This window comes from Dendrobates tinctorius, unplaced genomic scaffold (assembly GCF_039654945.1).
Source record: "Dendrobates tinctorius isolate UK_male_01 unplaced genomic scaffold, ASM3965494v1 ptg000177l, whole genome shotgun sequence".
Lineage (NCBI taxonomy): Eukaryota > Metazoa > Chordata > Amphibia > Anura > Dendrobatidae > Dendrobates > Dendrobates tinctorius.
This window is the reverse complement of record NW_027361844.1, coordinates 2,541,106-2,554,173: the sequence shown is the minus strand read 5'-3', so window position 1 is coordinate 2,554,173 and position 13,068 is coordinate 2,541,106. Positions and strand designations below refer to the sequence as shown.

Here is a 13,068-nt window from a genome sequence, read left to right as displayed (position 1 = left end):
GTCAAAAGTAATGGAAAGACATACCACGGTTTCTTAACCTTAACTTGTTGTTATCCGCTGCCCCACTTACACATACCAAAACTCGCAAAATCAACAGACAGCCCTGGCACACCAGCCTGACCAAAGAGCTGAGGCGAGCTTCCAGGGCTGCTGAGCGCAGATGGAAAAGATCCCACTCCAACGAGCATTTCATCGCATTCAAACAGTCCCTCACTACTTTCAAGACCACACTCGCCACAGCTAAACAAACCTACTTCTCATCTCTCATATCCTCCCTGTCTCACAACCCTAAACAGTTATTCAACACCTTCAATTCTCTCCTCCGCCCCCCAGCACCTCCTCCCTCCCCACTCATCTCAGCTGAAGACTTTGCCTCATTTTTCAAGCAGAAAATTGATAACATCAGGGACAGTTTTGGTCAACAACCCCCAGAGCCCTTCCTCCTGACTTCCCAGCCCTCCACCTTCAAAACCAACTTCTCCACCATTACAGAAGATCGACTCTCCACTCTACTCTCAAGATCACATCTCACCACCTGTGCACTCGACCCGATCCCATCCCACTTCATCCCAAACCTCACCACAGTCTTCATCCCAACCCTAACCCATCTCTTCAACCTATCACTAACAACTGGTGTTTTCCCCTCAAGCTTTAAACATGCCTCCATCACACCTATCCTCAAAAAGCCCTCTCTTGACCCATCCTCTGTATCTAGCTATCGCCCTATATCACTTCTCCCATACGCCTCCAAGCTACTGGAACAACACGTCTACCTTGAACTGTCCTCCCATCTCTCTTCTTGCTCCCTCTTCGACCGCTTACAATCTGGCTTCCGGTCACACCACTCCACTGAAACTGCCCTTACTAAGGTCACCAATGACCTCTTAACTGCCAAGAGCAAGCGACACTACTCTGTCCTCCTCCTCCTGGACCTGTCGGCTGCCTTTGACACAGTGGACCATTCCCTATTATTACAGACCCTCTCATCCCTCGGCATCACAGACTTGGCCCTCTCCTGGATCTCATCATACCTAACAGACCGGACATTCAGCGTCTCCCACTCACACACCACCTCCTCACCTCGCCCCCTATCTGTCGGAGTCCCACAAGGTTCAGTCCTAGGGCCCCTGCTGTTCTCTATTTACACCTTTGGCCTGGGACAGCTCATAGAATCTCATGGCTTTCAGTATCATCTTTATGCTGATGACACACAGATCTACATCTCTGGACCAGATATCACCTCCCTACTAACCAGAATCCCTCAATGTCTGTCCACTATTTCATCCTTCTTCTCCACTAGATATCTGAAACTCAACATGGACAAAACAGAATTCATCATCTTTCCCCCATCTCACGTGACCCCCCCTACGAACCTATCAATTACAGTAAATGACTGCCCACTCTCCCCAGTCCCACAAGCTCGCTGCCTCGGAGTAATCCTTGATGCTGATCTCTCCTTCAAACCACATATCCAAACCCTTTCCACTTCCTGCCGACTTCAACTCAAAAATATTTCACGCATCCGTTCATTCCTCACCCAAGAATCTGCAAAAACCCTAGTCCATGCCCTCATCATCTCTCGCCTTGACTACTGCAACCTCATGCTCTGCGGCCTCCCCTCAAACACTCTTGCACCCCTCCAATCTATTCTAAACTCTGCTGCCCGACTAATCCACCTGTCCCCCCGCTATTCCCCAGCTTCTCCCCTCTGTCAATCCCTTCTCTGGCTCCCAATTGCCCAGAGACTCCATTACAAAACCCTAACCATGACATACAAAGCCATCCACAACTTGTCTCCTCCATACATCTGTGACCTCGTCTCCCGGTACTTTCCTGCACGCAACCTCCGATCCTCACAAGATCTCCTTCTCTACTCCCCTCTTATCTCCTCTTCCCACAATCGCATACAAGATTTCTCTCGCGCATCACCCCTACTCTGGAACTCTCTACCACAACATATCAGACTCTCACCTACCATCGAAACCTTCAAAAAGAGCCTGAAGACCCACCTCTTCCGACAAGCCTATAACCTGCAGTAACCACCGATCGACCAAACCGCTGCACGACCAGCTCTACCCTCGCCTACTGTATTATCACCCATCCCTTGAAGATTGTGAGCCCTCGCGGGCAGGGTCCTCTCTCCTCCTGTACCAGTTATGACTTGTATTGTTTAAGATTATTGTACTTGTTTTTATGTATACCCCCCTCACATGTAAAGCGCCATGGAATAAATGGCGCTATAACAATAAATAATTCACTGGTCAACAGCATTTTTGGTGCCAAAGATATTTCATTGAATTTAGGGTAACTTTGGGGTGCTGATTCTGAATATGTCATCAGTTTTGCCAGATTGGCTCAAGTTTTTGAGATTTTTCGTAAAATGTGTAAAAAAAAAGACGTAATTTGCTACACGCGCATTAATTTTATTGATATTGTCATGAATACAATAAATTTAACAAAGTAAATGTTGATTTTAGTTTATTTTAACTAGTTTTAGAAAGTAATCTTCAAAAATGAACAAGACATGAAAGATAGGAGACATTTAATCGCTGGAAAAGCGCTTTTTATATGATTTTCTTCTATGTGAGCTATTGGGGCAGTCACGCTGTAGATTCCAGCAGTAATCAGCCATCATATGTCTGTCCCATCTGCCTTGGTACCTTTCCTCCATCACCATAATATCCTGATGAAATCTCTCCCCTTGTTCTTCGCTAAAATCTCCAAGGTTTTCTGGAAATCTGTCCAAGTGACTGTGAAGATAATGCAATTTAATGCTCATGTGTACACCCAGATTTCTAAATCTCAGTAGCATGTTTTGTACCAGTTCTTCATAATTGTCTGCCTTTTGATTTCCCAAGAAGTTCTTCACTACCAACACAAAACTACACCATGCAGCAGCTTCAATGTCATTCATTTCCTTAGGAAAATTTGAATCTTTAATGAGTTTCCGAATTTGAGGACCATCAAAGATTCCTGCCTTCAGTTTTTCGCTGCTAAGACCAGGGAAAGATCTGCAGATGTACATGAAGCAATTACCATCTTTGTCTAATGCCTTGACGAACTGCTTCATTAATCCTAACTTTATGTGAAGTGGTGGTAGAATGATTTTTTCCCTGTCCACCAAAGGTTCGTTCACTATGTTTGATGCTCCTACTGTCAAGGTGTCCCTTGGAGGCCAATTCAGTTTCTCCCAGTGCTGATGTTTTGCTCTACTATCCCACATGCAGATGAAGCAAGGATACTTTGTGTATCCACTTTGCTGTCCAAGTAAAAAGTTGACCATTTTTAAATCAACACATATCAGCCACGAATGTTCATGGTAGCACAGTTTCTCCAAGACCATTTTGACATTTTGGTATTGTTCTGCAAGTTTAGTTGAGTGAGCTACTGGAAGAGATGCACACTGATTGCCATTGTTCAACAAAACACATTTCAAACTCCTTTTAGAACTATCTATGAAAAGCCTCCAGTCTACAGGACGATATACTTGTAAACCCATTTGCAGCATCAGGCCAGGAATATCCTTACAATATACAAGTAGGTCATCTTCACAGAAAAATGGAAGAAGTGCTTCTTCTCTGGTCCTGTAAGATGTAATTTTAGTTCCAGGCGTCAGACAATTTTTTTCACTTAGCCTTGAAGCTAAAAGTTCGGATGCACTTTTTGAGAGGTTGAGGTCTCTTATTAGATCGTTGAGCTCTCCTTGGGTAAATTGCGTAGGTGTTCTGAAACTTCCTTCATATTCTAGTTCACTTCCAGAACTAATGCTTAGCTCCATACCCTGCATTTCATCATCATCAGGTGGGGGAAGGTCAGGTAACATGGTAAACACAGGTACAGGCACATCTTCACAATGAGGGACAGGCCTTCTTGCAGATTCCATGTTAGGATACTCCCATTTTCGTTTCTTATGCTTATTGAATCCTTGTACTTGCACTGCACAGAAATAACAGTCATCATGATGATTTTTTTGCTCTCTCCACACCATTGGAACACCAAATTTGAAGCTTGTTCTTTGTCCTTTGCTCCATTTTCGTAATAATTCGATACATGCTTTGCACACTATGTGTGGTGCCCAAAACTTGTCTTGGTCCCCAAGCATAACCCCAAAATAGGCAAAATACACTTTTTTAACGAAGTCTGTTATGTTTCTTCTATGTTTTGGCAGTGTATATTCACCACAAATGTAACAGAATGAGTCTGGATCGTTAAGACAACTTCTTCTTGATGAGTTCATGCTTTTCACTGGAAAACAGACAACAACATAAAGTTAGTGCAAAAATCAAGCTATGAACAAACTTTTAGAACACTAATTAACACAAAACTATATTGAGAACTGCTCAGTTCAAGTACTAATCCAAAGAAATTAATGAGATGATGCGTCGCATTTACCAACAAGTGCTATAAATAAGATACCAAAAATCTCAAAAACTTGAGCCAATCTGGCAAAACTGATAGCATATTCAGAATCAGCACCCCAAAAATACCCCAAATTCATTAAAATATTTTGGACACCAGAAAAAATTTTTTTTTTTGTTGAATAATAATAATAATAATAATAACTTGTTACCAAATTATTTTTTATTTATTAAAACAGCCAATGAAATACAGTTTTTCTAATCTGTTTTTACTTTATGATGGTAGAATTTTCTGTATATGAGTATGAGGCCAGCCATCATGTGTAAGCTTCTGCTAACAGCATTTAGAGAGATACTTTACAGCAGCTGTGTAGATCATAGACATCAATAGACTGGCTCTCACTCACTGACTTCTATTGGATTGTTCTTCTGGACATGCTCTGTGAGCTAGACAAATGTCTTTATACTTGTACAATGCCCTCAGCACAGGAGGCAAGCTGTGACCATCACCTGTTTTTGGGTCGCCCTCCCAGGGCTGTGGGGTACTCTGTACCGGGCCGGTAGGTTTCAATGGGAGTTGTCACAGTGGCAGTGACCCGGTCCGTGGCCCTGGGCGTCCATTGTAAAAAGGGAATGTCGAGCTTGTGGGTGATGATTAAAGTTTATGAGTGATTCGTGACGCCACCTGTGGTGTTCGGCAATGAAGATGTTAAGCCGACGCTGCAGACAGATCCGCTGGGACAGATGGTGTGGTGCAGCAAAGATGTTATAGCCCTCCACAGGCAGGGCTGTAGTCCCAGGGCAGTGTAGGAGAGGTGACACGTAGATGGTGCAGTGTCAGGCGAGGGAGATGTAGCGGTGCTGAGTAACTTGACGCAGGAATAAGTGGAGGACACCAGGGCATGTAGTTCCAAAGCTTTACTCACAGTCCGTTGTGGTACAAGGGCCCGCATCTGTGCCATGTCCTCTGGGTCAGGGGCTCAGCCAACTTCCAAGCAAGATGAAGTCTTCCTTTCCAACACTCGGCCAACATGTGCCTTTTCTGAACGTCTCCCTCATAGCGCCTAGAGTGAAGTACTCACAGTACTGAGTTACACTGGAGTTCCTCCTGTCAGATGTTCCTATGAACTCTACTTGTACGGCAGACAGCTGTAGCCTGCTTCGGGGACTCCTTACTACCTAGTTCTGGCTCACTCACGATACTGTTGTGCCCCCAAGTCTGGTGTGGGAATAAAGTGGTGACAACTTCTATTCCTCCGGTGTCTGCTGCAGGACCATTAGTATCCATACAACCACGAGGACCGGACCCCGGCCTTGCGCTGTGAACTTGGGAATGGTTCTGCTCTAACCCTAGTCCTTAGTTCCCTTCTTCTCCTCACGTTCCGTACAAATCCTTTCCTTCTTATGGAGAGAGTCAGGCTTTCTATCAATGTCCCTTTCTTGTGCCAGCGGACCCAAGTCACTGAGGTCGGCTGCAGCACTTCCTTCATCCATCCCACTCAGGGGATCCTCTCTCACTGACTGACCTAGTCAGACTGACCCCAATCCCAAACTCTTCCCGCTCTTTTGGTGCAAACTAAACTCCACCCGCCTCGTGTTCCAAGCAGGGAGCCACCAAAGGGTGCTTTGCTACACTACTGTGTTGTGTGGGATGCAGGTGTTGGAGTGTGGTCAGGTGCCTCCACTTAACCTGAATGGTGGGGTACCACACTTAAGGAGGAGGTGCAGTACCTCTGTGGCGACTGAACCCTCAGGGGCGCCACATTATAACTGGTGATCCTCTGTGATCTACTGAGGTGTAACCTTTCATTGTAATCTGTCTGGGGTAAGAATGAGATGACTACTGGTAGTTGTCAGAGTGAGTATAGCAAGGTTTTAGAATTTTTTCTACGGATATGGACATGGAAAATGAAAAATAAAACTCAAATTTGTTGCACAAAATATATTTGGGGAAAAAAATGTAAGCAATATGTCCAGGGCCACCATTAGGGCATTACTGCCGTGACTGGTGTATGGGGTCCAATGAACAGAGGGAGCCCGCATCAGGCCCTGTCTCATCTGCTCACCGGGCCCTAGTGGCAAGATTCTACTGGTGCAGTAACTGAACCTGTGTCCGAGACGCAGGTTTAGTTAAACTCTTTTGCCGAGCAGGCCCTCACAGCAATAGCTAAAAGCCTCCAGCCAAAAGGAGGCTGGCAACTGACGTCAGTGCACACGTCACCGGCGTATGATGTCATTGTCATTCGCCGGTGAGTGCACGCTTCAACTGCATGGAGGGAGCATCTCCCCAGGAGCACGACCAGATAAGGAGAAAGGTTTTTTTTTTTTTAATTTTTATTGAAATCAGCACGGGGCAGAATGGGAAACACGGGGGGCAGGATGTGAGACACAGGAAGAAGAAGGGAGACACAGGAGGAAGATTGGAGACACAGGAGGAAGAATCGAGACACAGGAGGAAGAATCGAGACACAGGAGGAAGAATCGAGACACAGGAGGAAGAATCGAGACACAGGAGGAAGAATCGAGACACAGGAGGAAGAATCGAGACACAGGAGGAAGAATCGAGACACAGGAGGAAGAATCGAGACACAGGAGGAAGAATCGAGACACAGGAGGAAGAATCGAGACACAGGAGGAAGAATCGAGACACAGGAGGAAGAATCGAGACAGTTAGGGCAGGATCATGGGGCAGGATGGGGCAGCATCATGGGGCAGGATGGAGACAGATGAGGCAGGATGGAGACAGATGGGGCAGGATCATGGGGCAGGATGGAGACAAATGGGGCAAGATCATGGGGCAGAATGGAGACAGATGGGGCAGGATCCTGGGGCAGGATGGATGCAATGGAGACAGATGTGGCAGGATCATGGGGCAGATGGGGAAGGATCACAGGACCGATGTGGCAGGATCATGGGACAGATGGGGCAGGATCACGGGACATCTCATGGGGGCAGAATGGATACTCATGAGGGCAGGATGGGAGAACACATGGCTGCAGCCAGGAATGAGACACACGGCTGCCAGGATGAGGGATATTATTACCATAAGAGCTAATTAAGGGATATTATTACTGCAGTGATGTATTTATTTTATTTTTGAGGATACTGTTTTAAATGAGGAAGGCAGTCCTGTTACTGTGCAGAGCGACACTATGTCGCCTTTTATTCTTAATCTGGTGTAGTTTATAAGTTCAGAAAAAATTAAGTAATGTGTTCTGCAAGCAGTGGTCTAGATAACTCTTATTTCCTGCAGAGACGAGCCCTGGCTGGAAGAAGTGATGGTGGTCTGTGCTGGATGAAGATGAAAAGCAAAGATGAAGGACTTCACCTAGAGACATCACTGGTGAGTCAGTGTGTTACCTGTACACTGACACTATACATTGTATACTATATACAGCAGTCCTGTGTACAATGTCACCAGTGATCACTGTATTTACCTTTACACCAACATTATATACAGAGCTCCTGTGTATGTCATAGATCACAGTATAACCTGTACAATATATACAGCGCTCGTGTGTATAATGTCACTGTTGATCACTGTATTACCTGTAAAATGACACTATATACAGAGCTTGTGCATATAATGTCACCGGTAATCACTGTATTATCTGTACACAGACACTGCATACTAAGTACAGGTCTCCTGTATATAATGGCACTTATGGTGATATTAGTATTGTGTTTTTTTTATTAAAGATCAGTATTGTAGTATTCAGTCACTATGTGGTGGTAATATGTGGTCTGGGCATGGTGTGGTGGTATTTGTTCCTTGTATGTGGTATTATTGGTCACCATGTGGTGGTAATATGAGATCTGGACATGGTGCGGTGGTATTGTCCCTTGTATGTGATATTATTCGGTCACTGTGGTGGTAATATGTGGTCTGGACAAGGTGTGGCTGTATTTGTTCCTTGTATGTGATATTATAGGTCTTTATGTGGTGGTAGTATGGTGTCTGGTCATGGTGTGGTGGTATTTGTCCCCTGTATGTGATATTATTTGTCATTTTTAAAATTGAAAAAGAAATAAGAATATACCTAAATTGTATTGGACATTTTAACAAATGAATAATTAATAGGATAGAGTAGAGTAGGGCTCGGCCAAAAGTCTACCTTATCGTGATGGCTGCTTAAAACATCTTTTGGCCAAAACAAAAGCTGCTCGCTATATATGTTATCTGTTGATGGGAACTATTAATGTGTGACTGTTGAGAAGTGGAGTTTTTCCAAGAGAGAGTTTTGGGACTGTGGACAGTTTGAGGGACGAAGCATGGGCGGAGTCCTAAGGGGGCCCCGAAAATTTTGCCAGTTTGGGGCCCCGAAATTCCTAGTGGTAGCCCTGAATATGTCACTTTCTACTAACATCTTCCTTTTTTTTTTTTTTTTTTTTTAAACATTAATATTAAGACCCTATTCCTCCACCCATCACACTTCTATCAATTAGATTTGTAGATAAAGCAATAATTATGTGACCTCACATAGATTTGTACTTCCTTAAAGGAAATCTGTCAGAAAGTTATTTTTATATAATCTGACAGCAGCATGATGTAGGGGCTGAAACCCCGATTCCAGCAATGTATCACTTAGCTTACTTAGTGCAGTAGTGTTAGAATCACAGTTTTCTCTGCTGCAGATTTAGAAGAGCTTGGAATGTTGAGCCCAGTGTAGCCCCACCCACAACACTGATTGGCAGATATCTCTGTACAATGTATACTACTAATCAGTGCTTCAGGCGGAGTTGGACCAGCTAGCATGAGGCAGCTAGCCCAATAGTGATAATCTCCTGCTGATTAAATGCTGAATTTATTAAAGCAGAAACATACAGCCCAATAAGTGACACATCTTTGGAATAAGGGTTTCAGCCCCTACATCATGCTTCTATCAGAACTCATAGCAAAAATCTGCAATTATGCAAGATTTGCTTTGTGCCAGTATGTATCAGGATATTCAAATACCACATTGATTTACCTTATTTAGAAGCATGCATCAAATAGGCCATGTGAGACACAGGCAATCATTTTCATAGATACCGCACACGAAATAGAAACATGGAAAGTGACCCTTTTACCTTATGCCCTCCAGTTAGACAGTCTAGCTCAATTTCAGAACAGGCTGCCCCATAGATAAAATATGGGGCAATGTGACCTTCTCCTTTCTCCCAGTCCATTTCTGTGTCGTATCCCCTGAAAGAAATGAGTATTTTAATAGCAATCTAAAGGATAACCCCAGGAATGTCTGCTCTAGCCGCTTAAATAAAAAGGTTTTTGTGAGTTAAGCTTAAATCCAACATTGCGACAATTAAATCATATAGTTCTATTATAATAATCATTCAAAATAAAGCTCAACATATATTAACCCCTTCACCCCCAAGGGTGGTTTGCACGTTCATGACCGGGCCAATTTTTACAATTCTGACCACTGTCCCTTTATGAGGTCATAACTCTGAAACGTTTTCATGGATCCCGGTGATTCTGACAATGTTTTCTCGTGACATATTGTACTTCATGGTAGTGGTAAAATTTCATTCAAATAACTTGCGTTTATTTGTGAAAAAAATGGAAATTTGGTGAAAATTTTGAAAATTTCACAATTTTCCAACTTTGAATTTTTATGCCCTTAAATCACAGAGATATGGCACACAAAAAACTTAATAAGTAACAATTTCCACATGTTTACTTTAGATCAGCACAATTTTAGAACCAAATTTTTTTGTTAGGAAGTTATAAGGGTTAAAAGTTGACCAGCGTTTTCACATTTTTGCAGCACCATTTTATTTTTACGGATCACATCACATTTGAAGCCACTTTGAGGGGTCTATATGATAGCAAATACCCAAAAGTGACACCATTCTAAAAACTGCACCCCTTAAGGTGCTCAAAACAACATTCAAGAATTTTATTAACCCTTCAGGTGCGTCACAGGAATTTTTTGAATATTTAAAAAAAAAATGAACATTTAACTTTTTTTCACAAAAACAATACTTCAGGTTCAATTTTTTTTATTTTACCAAGGGTAACAGGAGAAATTGGGCTGCAAAAGTTATTGTGCAATTTGTCCTGATTACGCTGATACCTGATATGTGGGGGGGGAACCACTGTTTCGGCGCATGGCAGAGCTCAGAAGGGAAGGAGCGCCGTTTGACTTTCTCAATGCAAAATTGGCTGAAATTCAGATCGGATACCATGTCACGTTTGGAGAGCCCCTGATGTACCTAAACAGTGGAAACCTGCCACAAGTGACCCCATGTTGGAAACGAGACCCCACAAGGAGCTTATCTAGTTATGTGGTGAGAACTTTGAACCCACAAGGGCTTCACAGAAGTTTATAACGTACAGCGGTACAATTAAAAAAATCATATTTTTTCCCCAAAAAAGTTTTTTTCACCCCCAATTTTTATTTTCCCAAAGGTAACAGGACCCTAAAAGTTATTGTGCAATTTGTCCTGAGTACACTGATACCCCACATGTGGGGGTAAACCACTATTTGGGCGCATGGCAGAGCTCAGAAGGGAAGCAGCGCCATTTGACTTTTTTGGCTGGAATTGAGATTGGACACCTGATGTACCAAAACAGAGGAAACCCCCCACAAATGACACCATTTTGGAAACTAGACCCCACAAGGAACTTATCTAGATGTGTGGTGAGCACTTTGAACCCCCAAGGGCTTCACAGAAGTTTATAACGTACAGCTGTACAATTAAAAAATAATATTTTCTCTCAAAAATGATCTTTTCACTTTCAATTCTTTGTCCTGATTACGCTGATACCCCACATGTGGGGGTAAACCACTATTTGGGCGCATGGCAGAGCTCGGAAGGGAAGCAGCGTCATTTGACGTTTTTGGCTGGAATTGAGATCGGACACCATGTCGCGTTTGGAAAGCCCCTGATGTACCAAAACAGTGAAACCCCCCCACAAATGACACCATTTTGGAAACTAGACCCCCCAAGGAACTTATCTAGATGTGTGGTGAGCACTTTGAACCCCCCAGTGCTTCACAGAAGTTTATAACGCCCGGGCGTGAAAATAAAAAAATCGTATTTTTTCAATAAACATGATCTTTTAGTAACCAAATTTTTTATTTTCCCAAAGGTACCAGGAGAAATTGGACCCCAAAAGTTGCTGTCCAATTTGTCCTGAGTACGATGATACCCCATATGTGGGAGAAAACTACTGAATGGACACACGTCAGGGCTCGGAAGGGAAGTAGTGACGTTTTGGAATGCAGACATTGATGGAATGGTCTGCGGGTGTCATGTTGCTTTTGGAGAGCCCCTGATGTACCTAAACAGTGGAAACCCCCCACAAGTGACCCCATTTTGGAATCTAGACCCCCCCAAGGAACTTATCTAGAAGTGTGGTGAGCACTTTGAACCCCCAAGTGCTTCACAGAAGTTTATAACGCCCGGGCATGAAAATAAAAAAAATTTTTTTTTTCCACAAAAATGATATTTTTGCCCCCAATTTTTTTTTTTCCTACGGGTAACAGGAGAAATTGGACCTCAAAAGTTGTTTTGCAATTTGTCCTGAGTAGGCTGATACCCTATATGTGGGGGTAAAACACTGGGCGCCTGGCAGAGCTTGGAAGGGAAAGAGCACCATTTGACTTTTTCAATGCAGAATTGGCTGAAATTGAGATCAGACCCCATGTTGCATTTGGAGAGCACCTGATGTGTCCAAACAGTGGAAACCCCCCAATTCTAACTCCAACACACCCCTAACCCTAATCTCAGCCCTAACTCTAGCCCTAGCCCTAACCCTAGCCCTAATGGGAAAATGGAAATAAATACATTTTCTTTTAGTTTTATTATTTTTCCCTAACTAAGGGGGTGATAACGGGGGGTTTGATTTACTATTTATGGCAGTTTTTATGTTTGGCTGCTGTCGCACGCTAAAAGACGCTGTTTATTGTAAAAATAGTTTTTGCATCACCACATACTGAGAGCTATAATTTTTCCATATTTTGACCCACTGAGTCATGTGAGGTCTTATTTTTTGCGGGACGAGTTGACGTTTTTATTGGTACCATTTTCGGGCACGTGACATTTTTTGATCGCTTTTTATTCCGATTTTTGGGACGCAGAATGAACAAAAACCAGCGTTTCATGAATTTCTTTTGGGGGGTGCGTTTACACCGTTCCGCCTGCGGTAAAATTGATAAAGCGGTTTTATTCTTCTGGTCAGTACGGTTACAGCGATACCTCATTTAAGTTTTTTTTTGTTTTGGCGCTTTTATGCAATGAAAACAATTTTATATAAAAAATAATTATTTTTGCATCGCTTTATTCTGTGAGCTATAACTTTTTTATTTTTTTGCTGATGATTCTGCGTGGTGGCTTGTTTTTTGCGGGACAAGATGACATTTTCAGCGGTACCATGGATATTTATATGCGTCTTTTTGATTGCGAGTTATTGCACTTTTTGTTTGGCGGTATGATAATAAATCATTATTTTTTTGCTTGGTTTTTTATTTTTATTTTTTAAGGGGTTTGCTAAAGGGGTAAACTAATGGGACAATTTTATAGGGCGGATCGTTACGGACACGGCGATACCAAATATGTGTACCTTTATTTATTTATTTTTTTATTTCCAAAAAATGAATTTATTAGGGAATATTTTTTTTTTTTAATTTATTTAGCGATTTTTTTAAAATTATTTTTACACTTTTTTTTAACTTTATTACATTGTCCCAGGAGGGGACATAACTGT

At 42.7% G+C, this 13,068-nt stretch overlaps 1 protein-coding gene across 8 annotated transcripts in view; it reads right to left on the bottom strand.

The window, feature by feature from the left end:
• The window catches only part of LOC141054222 (aldehyde oxidase 1-like), a 409,838-nt gene that overhangs the window by 27,200 nt on the left and 369,570 nt on the right, over nt 1–13,068 (bottom strand). For 7 of the 8 annotated variants that reach the window (XM_073551454.1, XM_073551459.1, XM_073551455.1 and 4 more), the window contains one exon: nt 9,429–9,543. In XM_073551454.1, the coding sequence (XP_073407555.1) occupies nt 9,429–9,543 (115 nt within the window). Of the gene's footprint in view, nt 1–4,107; nt 4,246–9,428; nt 9,544–13,068 lie in introns of those variants that run through there. The other variant, XM_073551460.1, reaches the window with a different exon arrangement.